This window comes from Glossina fuscipes, unplaced genomic scaffold, assembly GCF_014805625.2.
Source record: "Glossina fuscipes isolate IAEA_lab_2018 unplaced genomic scaffold, Yale_Gfus_2 308, whole genome shotgun sequence".
In the NCBI taxonomy this organism is placed as follows: domain Eukaryota; kingdom Metazoa; phylum Arthropoda; class Insecta; order Diptera; family Glossinidae; genus Glossina; species Glossina fuscipes.
The window spans coordinates 1,142,267-1,164,343 of NW_023998651.1; the positions used below are offsets into that span (position 1 = coordinate 1,142,267).

The following is a 22,077-nucleotide window of genomic DNA, read 5'->3' on the forward strand; positions in this document are numbered from 1 at the left end:
TATATAGTTGGAATTTTTTGGTTTGGGTCCGCTAGCATCTCGAATTTGACCATTTTGGCATGGCCGTTATGTGCAATTCAATAATTTGGTAAAAGTAGCTCTGAAAAGTCAAATTTTATTTTCTTCAGCTTGTTTGAAAAGTATTTCCACGTAGATTCACATAATATTTGTATTTATAGTTGGAATTTTCTGGTTTGGGTGCACTAGCATCTCGAATTTGACCATTTTGGCATGGTAGGTGTAAGCAATTCATTAATTGTAAAAATACCTCTAAAAAGCCGAAGTTGATTTTCTTGAGATTGTTGGAAAGGTACTTCCCTGTAGATTCACATAATATTGGTGTATATAGTTGGAATTTTTTGGTTTGGGTGCACTAGCATCTCGAATTTGACCATTTTGGCATGGTTGGTATATGCTATTCAGTAATATGGTAAAAATACCTCTAAAAAGCCGAATTTCATTTTCTTCACCTTATTTGAAAGCTAGTTCCCTGTAGATTCACATAATATTGGTGTATATAGTTGGGATTTTTTGGTTTGGGTGCACTAGCATCTCGAATTTGACCATTTTGGCATGGTATGTGTATGCAATTCAATAATTTGTACAAATACCTCTAAAAAACCGAAGTTGATTTTCTTCAGATTGTTTGAAAAGTATTTCCACGGAGATTCGCATAATATTGGTGTATATAGTTGGAATTTTTTGGTTTGGGTGCACTAGCATCTCGAATTTGACCTTTTTGTCATGGTAGGTGTATGCTATTCAGTAATATGGTAAAAATACCTCCAAAAAGCCGAATTTCATTTTCTTCACCTTATTTGAAAGTTATTTTCACGACTCAGCAAATAGATTTGAGATTTCAAAATCATCCGAGGAATCAGAGCCATTAAAAGAAACATGAGAGGAATATGTGGAAATTTTTCTTTTAGAGTTAACAAATTTAAAGAAGAATTTAGGATTAGCAAACAGAGAAGATTTAATGAACTGAAGGCATCTGCAGTAATAATGATGGTTGAGGGAGTTAAATCTATGCCTCGCTAACGAGTAAGCGACATAGCCGAGCGCAGAGCCACTTTTCGAATATTTTTTGAATAGCGAGTTTTTTCTATTCTTGTGATATTTAATTGTCTTATTAAACCACGGGGGACACCTGCTTCGAGGTCGACAATGCTTGATCGGAACAGATGCAGCAATAGCTAGATTTAATGTATTGCAGAACGATGGCAATAAGCTTTCAATACTACCGCTTGAGAAATCAAGCGTCAGATGTGAAAGACGATGTTTTACTAATACAATATTGATTTTATGGAAATCATAATAATTATTTAAAAAAGTTTGATTTGGCACATTAAGGCATTTCAACAAACCATCATTAATAAGATGAAAGGAAATGCATATTTATGGATGATAAGGATCCTCAGGTAAACTAAAAGGTGGACAACGATTTACGTATATCTCTGGAAAATTGGCAAAGCAGAGATCAAGCAGTCTACCATTACAATTAGGGGTACGATTATATTGATCCAATTATGATCAAACAATTCACTAAAGAACACAACAGCGATATCAGACATTGAAGTAGGAATCAAACAGCCAGAATTATCACTGTTATACCACGTGATTTGAGGCAAGTTGAAGTCACCCAATGCAGCGACAAAATCGTTAAGTCTACACCGCTTGGCCACTTCACAAATGAGGGCATCGTGTTTTTTGTAAATGGAGATATCAGAATTTGGGGGAATATAGGAGTAGGTTACAAGTAGTTGTTTATTAGGTATTTTCACTCGAATGGCGATAATTTCAACGTCAGGAGTAGTAGGAAATTCAATTGATTTGGACGAAAATGACGAAGATATGGCAATTAATACACCATCACCAATGCGATCCAATCGATTACTTTTGAAAACCTGGAAAGAATTGTGGAAAAGTTCAGACGAATGTAGATCAGGTTTTAACCAAGTATCAGTAAAGGCCAAACAGAAGAACTCCGTGCTCACTGAATTTAGAAAAGTGGAACGAATTTTCGAATTTAGGCCCCTAACATTTTGATAAATGAGAGATAGTGGGCCTGAAGAAACAATTAGTTTTTTGAAGGCGACAAGACTATTGCCTTGGTATTACGGGGACGATCTCGAGGGATAAATTCCTTAATTAAGGATCCTACTGGCCACAGTGATTTGTTTAACAACATATCACTGTTTTCAGTCGGAACTAATATTTTAAAAGAGGAGATTGCCCTAGCTTGAGAAGGAGCCATTTTGAAGATGCTAACAACCTTTAAGTTGATCGATGGGACTTTCGTCGCCAGATAACCTTTTATGTTATCCACCGATGTTTCAGGTGCCAGTCTTGACACAAATATTGCTTTTCTGGGAGGAACTGCCGTCAAGCAAATGTCATTATTTGGAACAGGAGGGGTTCACGGTAGGAGAGTTTCGAGTTGGGGAAAATATAGATGGGGTTATCGCCCTTGTACCGGCAGCTTGTGAGACTTGCCCAGTCTGGTGACCAGTGATTTATTTCTCCCTTCATTACTTTTAGGCGATGGCGCTTTATTAGAGGGAGTGGCGGCTCTGGGCGGAGATACGCTTGCCACTTCAGCGTAGCTTAAAACCGATGGACTTGCCGGTTTGTTTGTAACTGTTTTGCTACCAACCGACTCAGCAATATTGGAAACATTACTGTTCATTTTAGAGTTAGAGGGAGCGGTAACTTGTACCAACGAATCAGATTTGGAGAAAGTCAGAGGTGACGTCCCACACGCTACGCTACGAGTAGGAGATGAGTGTCCAATAAAACGACACTCATTAAACCTAGACTTAATGAGCTCAAACTTTTCCGACAAGGACCCGAGATTTCTACTCAATTCCGATAAACCATAACGGGTCTCCGTGAAAAGTTTATAAAAGTCAATGTTCCGCTGCCTACAGTCAGGACCTCTTAAGCCTTTAGACGGATCAGCGACTGCATCAGCAGCACGGCCGATAATACCGGCACACTTTGCATGACCAAAGCGCTCGCAGAGCCAACAAGAAACAAATCTATCAGAATCCGGGTCTGATTTCGCCCGACAAGGTGTATATAACCACTCCATGTCCTGTCAAAAAGACAGTTGTGGATTATGAAGAACAGACACAAAAATCATTTTCTTCAGATTGTTTGAAAGGAACTTCCCTCTATATTTCCATGATATATGTGCATATAGTTGGAATTTTCTGTTTTGGGTGCATCAGCATTTCGAATTGGAGCAATTTGTCATGGTCGGTATGTGCAATTCAATAAGTTGGTAAAAATAGCTCCGAAAAGCCAAATATTATTGTCTTCAGCTTGTTTGAAAAGTATTTCTCTGTAGACTCATATGATATTGGTGAATATAGTTAGAACTTTTTGGCTTGGGTGCAATAGCATCTCGAATTGGACCATTTTGGCATGGTAGGTGTATGCAATTCAATAATTTGTACCTCTAAAAAGCCGAAGTTGATCTTCTTCAGATTGTTTGAAAGGTACTTCTCTGTAGATTCACATGATATATGTGAATATAGTTGGAATTTTCTGGTTTGGGTGCATCAGCATCTCGAATTGGACCAATTTGTCATGATCGGTATGTTCAATTCAATAACTTGGTAAAAATAGCTCCGAAAAGCCAAATATTATATAACTTTTTTGAATTTAACACACTTTTAATACAAATTGAAGCGGTATTAAATTCAAGACCTATCACTCCCGTGCCTGAGAATCCAAATGACGAACCAGCTCTAACGCCTGGTCATTTTATTATTGGCTCTGCTTTAAAAACCACACCTGATCCCGACTTAAGAGATGTCAACAACATAAGCCATTTATGGCATTATCATAGATTGCAATATTATCTGCAACAGTTTTGGGACAGATGGTCTAAGGATTATTTACAAACGTTGCAAAATCGAAAGTAAGTGGACATAAGGTCGTATGTCATTAGCGGTTGGGGACGTTGTTGTTGTAGAGGAAAACAATCTTCCTCCTCAAAAATGGCGCCTGGGTCGTCTTACTGAAATTCATCCTGGTAATGACGGAGTTGTGCGGGTTATCACTGTTAAAACTTCCAGTGGCGAAATACGTAGAACTTCTAGTAAGGTTCGACGTCTACCTATTGAACGGACCGAGTCCATTTAAGGGGGCCGGGATGTTCAGACGAAATCGTGAATGGCAATACCATTTCGTTATTCCTTTTTGTTTACTTCTCTTGCTTTATTACACATATGGTTTTTAAATAAAATATATTACTTTGTTGCCTTTTGCTTTGTCATGTAAAAAAGTCTTTTTTTGCGCTCCTGCCTTTATCATCTTAAAGAGAAAAAATTTGGTTAAAATATCATAGTTTAAAATACTATACCCGCTTTCTCATAAGCAAGTAACTTGCACTAACAGATGGTTATCGTTGGAATTTTCTGGTTTGGTTGCACTAGCAACTCGAATTTGACCATTTTGGCATGATTGGTATATGCTATTCAGTAATATGGTAAAAATAGCTCTAAAAAGCCGAATTTCATTTTCTTCACCTTATTTGAAAGGCACTTCCCCGTAGATTCACGTGATATATGTGAATATAGTTGGAATGTTCTGGTTTGGGTGCACTAGCATCTAGAATTTGATTATTTTGGCATGATTGGTATATGCTATTCAGTGATATGGAAAAAACAGCTCTAAAAGCTCGGAAGCTTAGCTTGAATACATTTGTCTTGTTTAAAGAGTATTTGCATATAGGTTCACGTGATATAAGTGAATATAAGGGTATGAAGTTATATATAAATTTGACTAGCAAAGACGCAAACCAAAAAATGTTAACAGAGCTCTGTTAAGCCGTTAACAGAGCTTTGTTAAATGGAGTCTCGGAGAGATTTAAGGCAAAACTTAATTAAAGTAACACTTTTTCAAGTTTTTTTTTTTAGATATTATAAAAAAAATGCGACTTTATCTTAATTAGTTAAATTTTACTTAACCACTGCAACCAAACCAAGTGCTGTGGCCAAAGGAACCTAATATCACGTGAATCCTCTATCAATTGCCTTTCCAACGGTGAATAACATTTATGAAGTTTCCTTGGGAAAAATTTTTTATGACACTTAGAAAATTTGTTCTACCCACATATCTGGTCATAACATAGTGAAATTTGAAAAGTCACTGTGACCAAACCAAGTGCTGTGGCTAAAGGAACCTAATATCACGTGAATCCTCTATCAATGGCCTTTCCAACGGTGTATCACATTTATGAAGTTTCTTTGGGAAAAATTTTTTATGACACTTTGAAAATTTGTTCCACCCACAAACAAAAGTTCTTGATATGTGTCTTTGCTGGTTAAATTTAAATATAACTTCACGCTTTAACATAGCTGCCTACATCTTGTCTGTAAACTTTGAAAATTGTCATATTTAGCATCATGTTGCGATACAATGTTTCGAACGATATTGAGCATTTGGAAATGTTTCATTCTCATTGCAAACGTACTCTTTCGTATGTTTGTGCATAAAAAAATGTTAATATAGGCATTTATTGTTCTAACAATAATCAAATTGATACAGACGAAATGAGAAAATACATACATTGTACTATGAAGTTCGTGGGAAAGCGACTATGGATAACAGACACCATACTTTGATTTTAAAAGCAAAGAAATATGAGAAGAGAGAAAATAAATGCGCTGCACTCTATTATGTTCGAGAAATAATAGCAAAATTTTTATGAAACTTAGTTTTGATAATATAGAATTCTTTACTTTTATTTTCTGTTTATATATACGTATATTCATGTATATATATATATATGTAAATAATATGTGAACTTCATCATTTTAATACTTTACCTGTTTCATACAACCATAACTAATTTTGTGTAATCACCAGAAAAAGACGATACATTACAGTTTGCCTGCATTTTCTGTTTCAAGTTCACATTTTATTTATATATGTATATATATGGATATAGATATATATACAACAATTGGCTCACGTTTTGTTTCACGCCAGCATAACTCTGTAATGTAGCTGATTGTATACTTTTTGTATACTTTGAACATTTAGCATTCTATAATCTAAACAGAAATAATGATCAAAAACAATGTGCAAAAACAATGTTCTGGAACAGTATGAAAAAATTGATATATATTTCGGTCTCATTGCAAATGTACCTATGCATACGTTGTGTACAAAGTAATGTATATAAAGGCATTTATTGCTGTAACAATTGATACAGAAGAAGAGAGAAAATATATAAACGGTACTCTATGAAATTTATGAGAAAGCGACCAAAGGCAGCAGATGCATGTGCTTTTAAAAGCAAAGATATATATATATGACAATATTTACTGAGAAAAATATTTTTTGGATAATATAGAAATCTTTTATGTTTATTTTTTATTTATATATACATACATGCATAATAGTAATATGTGAACCTTCTAATTTCTCTAGATTTTCTGTTTCAAGCAAGCGTAGTTGAATATCATCAGAAAAATATGATATATGTGTATTATCTACGTTGTGCGCTATAAAGGAAAACTGTAGCTACTTTCCGTATTTATTAGGCAAATGCGTGCAATTTTCCAAACCACCCAAGAGGTATTGCACTAGGCGCGTTAGCAGTTATTATAAATGGCTGCTAACACACTAAATTTTAAAATTTTCATAAATACAGTTCTGCAAAGCCGAATTTAAATTCGCTTAAGTTTTATTGGAACGTATTTGGATTCTCATTTATTACGGTGTACACGAGAATATTTTACCCTTATTAGAAAATCTGGATGGAGTGGTCTTGCCACTATATCTTAATTCTAATTATTTAACCGAGTTCTGTTAGGGCCTTTAAAGAGTTTGCTGGTGGCTTTGATAGTTAATTATTTTCAAATTTATCTTCACATCCTTATTTCTACTATCCTTAGTTTTCCTATTATTGTTATTAAAAAAAAAATTTGTTTGTAATTATTTTCAATTTACACCCATTTCTCATTATTCCAATTTGCCCAAAATGTCAATTAACCAAAAATTAAGTTAGTATCCGTAAGCAGCCGAACCGAGTGCTCTACAGCGTTAGAATCCGATATGCTTTGAACTCACATATGTAGTTTGTATGCATTCCTAATATATTTAATTCAAATGCTTATATTCAATACACTACTTTCAACGTAATTATTTCGACGGTTTAATTAGGTCGGCTTTGTAAGAATGTAAAGCTTTTATATTATAGTTTGGTAATCTACGATGGGAAGAGGAAAAGTAGGATGGAGCCATTTAAAATAATTCCCAACGCGTCTAGTGCAATACCTCAGAGATGGTGTGTAATATTCCACACAGTACAAAGACACATACACAGAGCATTGATAGTAATTCTCCTACACCTAGATGAGTAAAATTGTTCTTTCTCTTGCTCCCTTTCCTCTTGTGCGACATGATAATTTTCTTGCTTAAATGTTGCTACAGAAATATCTTGTGTTATATAATAGATCACATTGAAAATTTTCCGCGATATTTCCGCGGGAGGGAGTTGATTCCTAAATATCGAGCAACACTCGCCTGATTGCCTTAAACGAACTGCTTAAAAGATGATATTTCAGCTTATAATTTTTGTGAAGCTAGGGTTCTAATGCCTTGCTCATGTAGTAGGTTATATTGATGGGAAAATGAGTGAAACATCTAAACAAATACGCTATGTGAAGCGTTTTTACTATAAAAAGGAAAGAAACGCTCCAGAAAAAAAAATTTGTAAAGTGAACGGCGAGAGTGCTGTGAGTGAACGAAGGACACGAGAATGGTTTTCTCGATTCCGTGTCCGTGTCCGAAGGCTTTTCAATATTATCAAGGGATATATAGGGTGCAGTGCGCCATCTGTTGTGCTAGAAAAATGGGAAAAGTAGTGGCCAGTGATGGGCACTACGTTGGTTAAAACGTAATGTATCGGTCTTTGATAACAAATGCGTATCTTTTGGTGGAAAGCGACAGAAACTTATGTCAAGACTTTAATGTATGTAATCCAATTGGTTTTTTTACACCGACCACTGACGGATGGGGGCGTACTCGTTTTGTTTGTTTTCATAATGTAAACAACACTCAAAAGTAATCTTCAAAAACTATAAAGTATATATATTTTTGATCAGCGTAGAATTCTGAATTGATTAAGCCGTGTCTGTCCGTCTGTTCATGCCGTTGGCACTCTCCTGGCCGCAAAAATGAAGACATCGATTTCAAATTTGGTAGAAGCGTTGCAAGTTTTTGCGCGCAGATTAGTATTGTAAGCAGGCCAAATTAGTTAGAGCACAAACCCGCAGTGAAGCGTAAACTGAGCGAAACTCGGTTTTTCTAAACAAAAATTTGTAGATTGTTGCTCATTACTCACATTATAATAGATAGAAGAGTGGAATTTGTCCCATCTACTTTACGAAGCACTCTACCCTTTATGTGCAAACATAGAATAAATCGGCCATTCCCACACAAAGTTATAAGTGATTGAATTTTATTTGTTTCACTTTTTTGAGGTTTTATCCTTATTTATCATATCAAACAATACGGTAGTCACCTGGTTGTTTAATTTTTACCTAATAATCCCAGCGATATGAATATCAAATAAAAGAACTTGAAGAGTAGAAGGAGAAAAACTAGCGCTGGGTGTTCTTACTTGCGTTTATATGTTATTATAATATCAAAAATTATTATTATTTTAGTTTTCCAATACGGTAGACAAGATTCCAACTGTATTGCTAAGCTAGGGCAAGCCGAAGTTAAGAAAGCTAAAAATAGCTGTACCATGGAAGACAGTACTTTCAACGTGACAAATGGACATACATACGTGATGTTGGACGACCGCTAAACGAACGCTGGACGTTAGACGAATGTGTACCCAATGACAGACGATCGTGGGTTTCTGAAAGTTTTCCTTTCTTTTTTTCATTTTATTTAGACTTATCTGCGAGATCCGCTAAGCTAAACCGGGACAAAAATCAACCCGATGGCTGTTTATTCTCACCGTTATTTTCGAATTCCAGATATGGTTGTCACCAGCGTATCTTCGTGCTCGACTTCCGCAGCACAGCTGCTTCTTATGGGAGGACGAAACCGACGAAAAAGGTCGTCTTTGGTGACGTCTATACAACTTTTTTAAATTCCACGTGACTAAGTTCTTCCGCAGAGGTGTCAACTTTCGGCCCGTCCTCGGAAACGCCGTTCTATATTAGTCATTGCAGTCGTTCGTTTCAAGTGGCATAATTTTGAGTGGCTCCTTTAAACTCTGGAAGCACGTAGACGTACTTTCTACCGTATTTGTTAAGGTGACAGTTTTGTCATCATAATCCCATTAATTTTTTGTTGCAGCAGTGCCGAATTGTAGCCTGCATGTCCTGAATTTGGAGATACCAACAAATTGGGGTGTTTAATTTTCAGGTACTGGTGGTTACACAATTGATTTGCGGATTAGTCATGCTTTTCTTTAAGGCTTTCATTCCACTTCGTAGGGTAAATGTGTCTTCTTTTCTCCCTGCTCTAACTCTTTCCCGCACGACTTCGTCTTGATATCAAGTAGTTTCGCTATTTCATGTGAGACTTCTACTTGGCATCGAGTTGGCTTCCTGATACATTAAATTATTATTATCTATTAAATCTTCCTGTAATAACTTTTACCTTATTTTCACAGATACTTTTAACACTTGCGTTTTTCAAATGTTTTGAATTTAGATGTCATCGATTATTGTTATCGTCAGAGTTTTCGTCTTTTTTCTTGTTGCTGTTCGGTTTCTGACGTGGCGCCATCGCAATCATTTTGGCACAAGTTTCAAAATGCGTTTTGGCGATTTTAAAGTGTTCACCCAAATATATCTGAGAGGATATTTGTATCACTGCATTGTGAATTTTATGATGGCTTAGATATAGTTAAATTTTTAGAAAATATATTTGCAAAAAATGTATATAAAGGAATTCATGTTTAACAACGTTCACACTTTACCTTTCATTTCCAACACATAATATATTTACAGCGTCTAAGTTTTTGTGGCACTATAGCTGCCAACAGAACTGCACACGTGAACGAGGAATGGAATATGGCTACATTGACTCAGAGTCCTACGCTGGTCGAGTCAATGCGAATAAGAATGAAGAGATACGTAACAACCCTTTGTTAATAGATTTAAAAAAATCCTAGGGGTCAAACTCTCAAAATAGCTCATCGTTTTAAAGTTTACACGGAAATCTCAACAATCGGTCAACATTTATATAATTTTTGAAAAAATCAATCTTCAATTCCTTAATCGGCCGAAACTTAAGGAGATTCGAAAGTGCTGTTAATAAGAATTAGGTCTATTTTATACCTATGAACATGTCGAAAACGTAATTGGAGCAAATAATAATAGTATAAAAAGATGATGTCTAGTAAGATTTAATCAGTGTTTTGTTTTTTAGATGCCAGCTTTTTGTTTAATTTATATTTTGGTTAATTCATAATACCAATTTTTATAATTCCGTTTATCCCTTCATGTAGACATAATTGAAATATTATTGATTTACCTCGAAGATGACTTTGGACGACATACAAACAAACAAAACGACCACGCCACGCAATCAAGGCCATGGCTCACAAATAGATAAAACAGCCCGTCAACGGAATCGATTAGCAGCTGCCAGCCCGCTCACTAACAACATTGTTGAAAACCAGGAACAAATGGGGAAACAGGTAATTATTATATTTTTCCTTTTCTTTTTCACGTGCAATACAAATTATTGACAAGATGCAGATTAGCGATTCTCAAATGTCGATTCGAATGAAATTGAAATTAATGAAACGTCTTTTCTATCCAAGATGGGCTGCTAAATCTAAACTATGTAGTTGTTTACACTCATTTAATTTGCAACAATTGTTTATTACACTTAATTTCTACGTCAGCTGAAAACATCATATGTTACAATTGTAACAAAAACCGAGAAATAACATATTGAAATTGTGTTCTTCCGAATTTAGGTGCATTTTGTCTTTTAAAACTCTTTCTCACTCTCTCCCTACGCAAGACTAATTGTCATATGCAGAAAAACCGTTTTGGTAACTTATGAACACTTTGTTTCGAGGGATATACACTACAGTGACAAGCCTGGGTTTTCAGATTGCAATAAATAGAAAATCTAATAATATTTTTGGGTCTCTTTTTTAATCATTTATCAAATTAGTAAGAAACTCTAAGATGCGTGAGTGCTATCGTACCTGCATGAGTTGTATATTCTCAGTACTAACTGTTTCTGAAACCCAACTAAAAGTTGAAGTTCACAGTTCAGAGCCCTTTTCTAACAGTTTTGAGTATTCAGAAACGATCAAGTGAATGGGACTGGTGCTGACGTCCTTGCAGCTTTATCTCTTGCCTTCAGCTTCTGCTCTTTTGCATATTGAACTTATCGCTATTAGTTTAATAATCGATATAATCCCTACAATCCTCTACAAAAAAAAAGCGATTTTGCTTATGATTACGCAAAATTGTTCCAACTTACCCATAAATATAATTAAAAGTTCTTCCTTAATCGCGTTGAGTTGTGTATAACATAAACTCCAAATACTACTTTAAAATATTGTTCCAAATTGAACGATTTTGGTGATCACGCTAACATACTAAACCAAATTTTGATGCTATATTTCATATAATGTAAAGCGTATACGCACATCTTTCTTAAATCTTTTTTAAACAATAGATACTATTAAGTATGTTTGGTTATATCGGAAAAATTACACAGGTGTGGGCTCAAGGTAATATGCAAGAGTTTTTAAGAAAGGCGTGTACGAAAATGTTGTGGCAAAATTTAATATCATTCAATAGCGAAGTGGTATTGTTTCCATTAACCTTGAGTTTACAACAATTACAGACGTTACCGCGCTATGGTAAACGATATGATAACCTTTTCTGCAGAGTAATAGGTTTTAGAAGCTTTTAGGTCCTACTTATAAAATTGCCGTTATGTTGATTTTAGTTCTAGTTATGCTGTTATAAGTAGTAGTTGAATTTCAAAGCTGTCATGCAGTAAAATAGAAATAATGTAATAAAACAAAATAAAACAAAATACACAGAACGGCAACTTTGTTCAAGCGCTGTGATCACATTTTTTTCTTTGTGAAAAAATTTTTGCTATTTATTCTTCTATTTAATTTCTTTATTGCGTTATAAGTTTTTAAAAGTTTTCAAACTTATTACAATTAATGTAACTTTTTGTGTGTTTATTGCGAAAACTGTTCATGGCGGATACCGTACGTTTTTTCCTTTAAATACACTAAAAAAAAAAAAAAATAATTAAAAACATCTGACATTTTATTCAGTAGTTTCCCAAACCTTTTTAAGTGAATGGTTATTTTACAAATAATAAACAATAGACAACAATAAGGCATAATGGCCCCGGGGTCGGCAGATAAAAACTCGAATACTCGGAATACGAACTCCGGTGTTGCCAATCAGTGATATAACTCCTATTGATAAAAAATATATTGTTATTTCTTGAACCGATGCTAGAATAACAATTTCCCAAATTAGCCCTTTTGCTATAAAAAAAGCTCTAGATAGCATTACAACATACATCGACTCCATCTCGATACTACGCGATGGGAATTTACTGGTCCTCGCTGGGAACCCGCGCGCAACCGAAAAGCTCATAAAGGCTAAATCTTTAGCTAATCTATGTGCTATTTCAGCTAAACTACATGAGAAACTTAACTCGATTCCAGGCGTAATTTATACCCCTTGCTTAAAGCATGTGCCGGAAGATGAAATTGTTCCCGAAATGGGCAATCAAGGAATGACTGAAGTATATAAATTCACCAAACTGAATGATGACGGAAAAACACGCTCTCCTACAGGAAGGATTATTTTAACTTTTGATCGCTATCGATTACCGCGAACAGTTGATGTGGCGTGGTATAAATGTAAAATAGAACTATACATCCCAAATCCTATGAGGTGTAAAAATTGCCGACGCCTGGGTCATACGGCAAAAAGATGCACTAGTGCTGCATCTTGTGCTAACTGTGGTCATCCTCCACATGCTGAAAGCTCTACCCCTAGTTTCTGCATAAATTGCAATGATCAACACTCAGCGTTAGACAAACAATGCCCACGTTTTGTACAGATGCGTGAAATACTAAAAATTAAAACAGAAAATTACTGTAGCATGAGCGAAGCGCGACGAACATACCGGGAAAGAAATCCATCTGTAGCCCATGGAATTGGCAAAACTAATACCTACGCTGCTGTTGCCTCGCAAATCGAGCCTAGTAAGACTTTAACTCCAACTGCTTCCAATGAAAAACCTGTTCCAAAACCTTAACCAAAAATTATATTGCGAAACCAGTTACATCACCCGCCAAATATAATATTGAAAAAACCAAAGCAACTGCAAATATTGAAAAAATTAAAACAACAACACATTTGCTAAAATCTAATATACCAAATTCTCCAGAATCTCCAGCTCTCAACTTTACTCAACAAATTACATGTGGTAATGAATCCATTCTTTCATCTATTAATCAACCTTCAATTTCAAACCATTCACGTGCAAACACTAGTTGCACTTCAAATGTACCAAACTACCTAAGTACAGATTATTCTTCTGGTAAGAATAAATCATTCATGAAAAATTCCTATAGCGACCTTCTCGACGAAGACGCTGACATGTCAACTTAACCCTCCCTCCACCCTGCTTACATGTCATTACAATTAAATAAAGTTTTTAAAATTCTGCAACGGAACATTAAGGGACTTATTAATAATTTTGATGAACTCCGTACACTCATAAGTGATTTTAATCCAACCTTTTTATCGCTTCAAGAAACCCATTGTAGAAGCTCTTTTAATCCTATTCCACCCAAATCATATACTGGATACTTCACGAATGCTGATCAAAATTCATATTCCAAACAAGGAGTAGGTGTTTTTATAAAATCAAATATACCTCACAAACGCATAAATTTAAGCTCAAATATACAAGCCGTAGCGATACAAATAATGTTAAATATAAAATTTACAGTGCTTTCGCTCTATATTCCACCTTCGCAATCATTTTCTCAGCAAGAACTCTACAGTTTATTCTCCGTACTGGTGGAACTGGTGGAACAACACGCCTTCGTTTTTGAGGAAGAATAAAATGGATTTAAGGCACCGCTCCTCAAATCTATTGGACAAGAGATCTCCGCATGGACAAACTCGTCAGGGGCTAAAATTTCTATACAAAAATCAAAAAAAATGCACATTTGTCGAAAACAAAAGTGCGATGCAGGAAAACTACTGATGCATATTAACGACTTACCAGTACTAAATGTGCAGACGCTCCATGTTCTCTGGCTCACGTTTTCCAACAATTATAGTTGGAAAGCACAATGTCTTCGGTTAAAAAACTCTCTTTTAACAAGGGTAAATTTCATACAGTACGTTGCTTGGAGAAGCCATGCGATTATTAACACTATTGCTTATCTTACCAAAATGCTTGTGTTAAGCAAGATTGACTATGCTTTGATAATTTATGGCAATAGCTGCAAATCTAATATCAACATCCTTAAACCGGTCTATCACCAAGCCGTCAGAGCAAGTTGTTATGCTTTTCGGACGACGCCCATAAATAATGTTATAATTGAAACTGGTCTCCCAACTTTAGAAAATAGACTGTATGAGTTAAAAGCTAAAATAGTCCCTAAGCTTCTTAATTCAAACATATCCATTCTCGGTAATGACGTAAGAAAGGTTATTATTGCGAAGAAAATTCCAAAGTCACCATCTGCAATTGACCATTGTTTGTGAATCGCAAAGGAATTGAACATTCCCTTAAAAATGTTTCGCTCTTTTGGTGTTAAACCTCCCTGGATTTTGAAAGACTGCTCTTTTGACATCTCACTGTCTATGCACAAGAAAGAAGATACTCCAAGTTACGTCTTCAGGAATCTAATAGCTGAAAAAACCCAAGTATTGGACAGTACTGGTTGGAATCTTTTATACACAGACGGCTCAAAATCTTTTGGTCTGCCTCCTGCTTGTGCCGTGGTAGATCCTACAGGACGAGTTCTTCTCAACCACATATTTCACGAAAGTACTTCAACGTTCACAACCGAAGCCAGAGCTATCCTTCACGCTGCGAACCTTGCTTATAAAAACAAACTCAAAACCGTCATTGTTACCGACAGTTTGTCTGTATTACAAGCTATTCGGAATCCTTCGACTTCGAGATAGAGCACCATCAACAAATTAAGGAATATAATTACTACACTTGGCGGAGAAATAAAATGTTATGGGTACCAAGTCACATCGGCTTATTGGGAAATGAGCAGGCTGATCGCACGGCAATGTATGCTGCTTCTGCTCCTCTATTTATGAATGATGTCAAGGAAAAGTTTGATCTTCAAAGATACATTGGAAAAAAAGTTAAAGAGAAAATTGCGAAAGAAAATTTAAAACACCATCATCAACACTACTCTTCCATTAACCCTCAATCAACTCCACCTTTATATCCAACTAATGTTGAGAAAATGCAGATCAAAACATTTTCGAGAATTCGTCTTGGTCATACAATTGCAACTCACCAATGGGGCTTGAAGAAGTCTTCCTTCTCAATCTACAGTTGTGGACAAACTCTCACCATAAAGCACATTCTCTGCGACTGCCTTAACTTTTGCTTGGCTAGAAGTATTGCATTTGGAACGATTAACCCTTTGGACATTCTACAATCAGCTTCAGAACAGAATATCAATTCTATACATTACTTTATTAATACTACTAAGCTCATTATCTAATGTACATTTTACTATTTATTTTTTTTTTAATTAGAGCCGATAGCCTGTGTTGCTAGTGCTCAATGTCTTTTTTTAGTCTAAGAATTCATTTCATTAGTCTAAAATTAAAATAATAATAATAATAATAATAAAACAAAATATAATTCGTATTTTACACTATGCGGAAGCAATATTTAAAGAACTTGGCTCTGATTCTCTTAGCTAACAGGCGTATTTAAAAGGTAGCTTAGAATGAACTATTTTCATAATTTTTTTTGGGTGACTTGGTGAAGCAATAAAGTATGTAATTTTGGTTGCAAGGAAAAATATGGTAATAGTTGACTTCAAGCGAAAACAATTTGATACTGGGTTGTGTAGGAATTAAATTACTTGATGCTGGTTGAAAACGCTAAATATGGAGTATTTTGGATGAAGTCCATGGCTGCTGAAAATAATCGGTTCTGTTTGAAATCGAGGGAGAGGAAAGAAATTAATTTTGCGTACGATTGCCAGGGAAGTGAAATTTTTGAGTTAAACCAATAATTTTAAAAAACTTATAATTAATTATAATTGGAATATTATAACTAAATATATAATTAAATGTAATTAGAATATCGCAAGCTAAGATTTCCTTTTGAATTTTCCGAGGTTGGAAGGCTTGTATCGAGCTTATTCCATCTGTTCAAAAGGTGGAAAGAACACTACGCTGCACAATACGGGAAAAAAGATGGGAGCAGAAGGGTCAGCAAAATAATAATAGCTGTAGAAGTGGATTGTTTGCAGCAATAAATGAGAAGACTTTAGTGGCAAATAATTTAGGTATCAATCGAGAGTATGAACATCTCGAGGACACAATTCTCCTTACTGGAGATTACCAAAGGGTTTCGAGGAAGTTTAATGTGACACTTATCGATGTACTATGAGGTGCTTCCAGGTATTTTGTTCAGCGACATTTTTTGTTGAAAAGATAAAGTAATGCAGTATCAATCACTCGGCTTCGAAATGTTGACGAAGTACGAAAATAGGTTGATAGATTGCTGTCAAACCATATTTCGAACGCAACAAACGACTCTTTCTAAACGATATCGCCACGTTGTCAGACAAATGGGAAACAATGCAAAATATTTCGATTAATATATATTGTGTCCTTCTTTTCTTAATACATGCCTTTTTCAATTAAAAATATGATCAGAATACATGCAAGTGTCTACTATATCTATCGGGTCTGGATTGCAGGTTATATTTAGTGGCCATGGGCGTCGATCATGGGTATATTGTTCGGTTCAGAAGAATTTTGGCTCATGGGCACTTGTCAGACGTACTTAACCTTTACCGAACCAACGGGCGGATGTAACCTACCATACTGGATGGACATTCCTTAAGCTCACAGCCTTTCTAGATTTGCGCTTCCTATGGCCCCCTTCGGCCTACAAATTTTGAATATATTCTCTCCCTTTTTAATCATTACTTTTTCTTAATGCGTATGTTTTTTATTATTCTTTATGTTCGTAGTCTGTTCAATGTCTTGCTAATTTAATTGCAAAATAAATACTAACAGAATATATAACAATGGCCAGTTTCCTCGTATTAACTCGATTGACGGCTTTAGTTGAACGCACGACGTGTTATATATCAATACATTGCGACGTTCTTCTATGAAATTTGCCTCGTCAAAATTACCGTAATGTTTATTAAATATAGTGAGTATATAAGTAAGGGTATGTATAAGGAACATCTAGCGTATATATTTGTATGCCTATCTATACACACAGATTGTGATATTTTCTTATATAAGTCTATCTATCTAACCTATCTATATCTCCGTGCAGATTATACAGTATAATTACAATTACAACTTGGTTAACCATAACTTATCTTTAAACTCCAAGCCTCTGGCTTCCTTTTCTAGTTAGTGAACTTTATCACCTCGAATGAATTTCTCGTGACGTCCGGCGTAGATCAAGGCAGTCACTTAGGTCCCATTTTATTTAGTTTATACATTAATGATCTCCCATCGGTGATTAATTCCAGCAAGATCTTAATGTATGCTGATGATGTGAAACTGTTTTCTTCCTTGTCTCTAAAATCACAATCACATCACCTTCAAAGTGACTGGAATAATTTGGTTGCATGGTGCTCTTTGAATCTTCTGAAACTAAATCTAAATAATTGTAAGAAGCTTTCATTCTCAAGAAGAAAGTCATTCATTACTCAGTATTTCATTGATTCGCATAAGTTGGAGCACGTCGATTCGATCATAGATTTAGGCGTTCTATTTGACCATAGGTTACGTTTTAACTTGCATATTAAGCTCCCGTTAAGCAAAGCTAGGTCCGCGCTTGGTTTTATAAAGAGGTGGTCCAAAGAGCTTGATGATCCCTACATTACTAAAACGCTGTACATGTGTTTGGTTAGACTTATACTTGAGTATGCCTTTGTTGTGTGGTCTCCTTCATATAGGTGCTAAGTAGATTCAATTGGGGTTTCAGTCGCAATGGACCGGTTGTGGGTGTGGCTCTATGCTAGTTGTGTACATGCTTTTTTTTTCCTTCTTATTTGTTTTATTGTATTTATACTAAGTTTTAACATTAATTAATTTAAGAATTACTTTAAGAGTCAATTGAACTCGACTGCCAAAATTTTTAGTTGAGTTTCTTGTATAAGTAGAATAAATAAATAAATAAAATAAATAACGTTTTAATCCATATCCTACGTACGCAATTAGATTAAATAAAAATTCAACTTATTTAAGTTTTGGTAGTTCGTTTAGTGTTTCATGTGTTCGCGCTGTCTATTTTTGGCCAAAATTATGAAATTATTTATTTGTAGCTTTAATATATAAGCCTTTATAAGAATAAGAATTTTAAACAAAAGTAGCTTATTTACATGTTTGATTTTTATTTGCATATTACAAACCTAATATTTTAATATTAAATTTTATAATTTTTCTTAGTATGATATTTGAGGAAGCACTCTCCAAGGTGTACCCTAGGTTTTCAAGGACATGTGTCACTGTAATACATCGATTGACGTCCTCCGCTTTTTTTTTTGCTCAGTCAGAGCAGGCTCTACAATCTTTTTTTTCTCCTATTTGCATCACATGTAGCTTACCATTTAATCGGATAGCTCCACGGTCTTGTCGATAATCTCCTTTTAATTGATTTACTAATAATTTCGAAAACTTTAAATGACTGATTGATCCCTCGTTTCCCTGCTTTTTCACCATTTTATATAAAATATAGGAATTGTTCACGCATATTTCCAATCCCCAAAAAAATAACTTTCGCCAGCATTTTAAGGATTTCCACATCAAACAGTATGTAGAGTAATTTTAATTACCAATGCTTTCGCTTAACAGAATATTAAAGAAAGTTTGTTTCAGTTTTGGTTATCATTGTTTTCACTTAACAGAGCATCAAAAATTTTGCTACGATTTTTCAGAAACGCTACAGTTTTCACACTTAATGATCTAAGTGTCCACCATCTGATATACACCGGACTAATCTCACACTTAGTAAAAAAATTTGCAACGCATGTACAATTTAACGTACAATATTATCAAAAATAGTAATTGGGTCTCTCGGGTGCAATCACTGATTATTCTTTTTATTTTCACGGTAAATTTCGTTTTTTTCAAGCACGCTATCACCTGAATGGAAAATCATACAACACCACCGATTGACTATATTTAATATCTTTTTTTCATCAGGAGCAACGTTTTTATTTCATTTGTAATAATTTCAGTCTTGTCTAAGCCTTTATTGTATATTTCCGGCAATTCCTCCAAGCAACTTTTCAAAATATCTTCCGTCACAAGAACAAAAACCTCTTTCCTTATTTCTGGTCTCATCCCCATTGCCGTTGCCGAACCACTAGCCAAAGCAAATTCCAGAAAACATTAGGCCATCCAAACTAAAAAACCATCTCTCGCTGTAACCTCCAGATAGTGCGCAAACTTAACAATCCTGGTGATGCATTGTTGCATTCTTCGCACAAAAAGAAACTACCAAAACCTGGAGGCTGGAACAGCTAGAGGCAATTAAATATGTTGAGGTGATCAGGTGCGCAAAGCTTTGGCATGAAATATGCTTAACTTTTTGCCTTCTATATCTTTGAGCTCATAACAACTTGACCCATGCTTAGCCACGACTACGGACTTTTCGAATTGATTAGCTAGTTCGCTATTGTAGTTATCCACCATACGACTTTGGGTGAAGTTTCTTTCAAATACCGTTTGTCCCACTTTATGTTTTACGGGACGTGAACGTAGGTTATAGACGGTAGCATATCGAGTATAGGCTTTCGTAATATATTCGCGGACCTATTCTCTAATCAACTGTGGCTTCTCGCTAGTCCTTAAGAATGAAGAAGGGTCTTGTAAAAGATCGAGATTTCGTAATAGTGCATATGATTTGCTGTTACTTAGTAGCAATACTTAACCAATTGTAAGCTATTAATTTCTTAGAGGTTTTCGGAGTTAACACGAGATAAAGAATCGGGTGCAACCTGTTGGTTAGCTTTTCGATGCTTAATTGAGAAGTTGAAACCTTCTAATTTCAATGACCATCTGGTCAATCGATCGTAAAGCTCTTTTGGGACATTAACCACTTGAGAGAAGCGTGATCTGTAATAACCTCAAATTCATGCATTTCTACGTAGGCTCGAAATTTTTTATAGTCAAGAAGGCTGCTAAACATTTGTGATTCAGAGGCTGAATATTTTCTTTGAGTGTGATTATACCTGTGGGATATGTAAGCAATTGGAACTTCTTCTCAATTCTCAATCTTTTCTGCTAATACAGTCCCAAGTTCAAACTAACTTGCGTCACACTATAGAGAATGGACGATTGAAATCTGGGTCGTGTAATAATAGAGTTGAACGTAATTGCGCTTTCACATTTTCAAAAGAGAGTTTTGCTTCCTCTGACCATTCCAAAGTTTTCCTTTTCTTTAACGTGTTAGTAAGGGGTAAGGACAATCGTGCGAAATTACACAAAAACCGACTGCATTAATTACACACACCTAAAAATCTGCGTAACTGGCGAACAGATTTCGGCAAAGGATAGTCACGAATAGTCTATCCTTTGTCAGAACCTGTTTGGATGGAGCTATGACATACCATATGTCCTAAGTATTTTAGCTGTTTTTGTAAAAACTTAGTCTTTTCAACATTGGTTAAATTAGCTTTTCTTATACCCAAAGTAATTTCAGGCAGTGTTTCGAGGTGCTCGTTAAAAATTTTTGGAGATATTTAATAAGTCATCCAAATAAACAAAAACTGCATGACTAAATCGGCATTGTCGCAAATTGGTATAATGGACAAACAGGCACTGTAAAGGCCGTCAACTCTTTTGAATTTTCATCTAATGAAATTTGCCAGAAGGCATCTTTTAAGTCCAGGCTTATAATGAATTCGGCCTTTGGTAACCTACTTAATATTTCATCGATTAATGGGAGAGGATAAGCGTCTCCAACCTTAACGCTTACTTTACGTGCGCCCAAACATAGTCGGACCTCCCTTGTTTCGACTACTAAGGTCACAGGTGAAGATCAAGGGCTTTGCTATTCCTCTATAATCCCTAAAGCGCTCATTGTATCGAGTTCCTCCAACAGAATCCTTTCTACTACTGGTGATGTCGCGCAATGGCCCTGTTTGATAGGTTCATTTATACCAGTATCGATAGTATGACAAATTAGTGAGGTCTCGCCCAATCCTTCAGTTTTGAAGGAAATTGTGATCCGTTATGTTATTCATAAGTTCATTGCAAAAGAAAGATGAAGCTATGTTTAAACCTAAAATGCCTTTGAATGCGAACGAAATCAATTCGTAATTATAAATTTGATTGAAGAGATAGAATAATCAAAAAAATAATAGGCTTAGTTCAGTTAAATGTACTATCGGTACAACCTACTACAGCATGTTTACTGCCGTCAGCTGTCTGCAAAGATACACCAACTTTTTTCAAGGGTATTTATTTTCTTCAAGAAATCTTTTTGCATAATTGGAATAAAAAAACGAAACAGATGCGTCAGTATCAACTAGACCTAACACATGTTGACCAAACAACTGAACAGAAACACGTGGTCGTATGTCATTTCGCCAAACATCAGAAAGAACGGAGGAACAGAGTAATCTCTTATTTTTTAAAACAGATTTTCAGAAACACCGTAATCGAGTGGTGGAGCGTTTAGGTCTCTTCCAAATCGCAGGAACAGGCATAGTTTCATTAAAAATTCTCGATTTAATTTTATTGTACTATTAATTTTATGAAAAACATGATTATTTAATTGAATTTTCTCGCACTGATCATTTAACAAAACTTTCGGACTATTTATGGG

General features: G+C 35.3%; 1 protein-coding gene across 5 annotated transcripts in view; it reads left to right on the forward strand.

Moving 5' to 3' along the window:
- The window catches only part of LOC119643002 (ankyrin-3), a 110,487-nt gene that overhangs the window by 6,887 nt on the left and 81,523 nt on the right, over positions 1-22,077 (forward strand). For all 5 annotated transcript variants that reach the window (XM_038042351.1, XM_038042354.1, XM_038042355.1 and 2 more), the window contains exon 2: positions 10,496-10,687. In XM_038042351.1, the coding sequence (XP_037898279.1) occupies positions 10,529-10,687 (159 nt within the window). In that variant the 5' untranslated portion in view covers positions 10,496-10,528. The remainder of the gene's footprint in view (positions 1-10,495; positions 10,688-22,077) is intronic.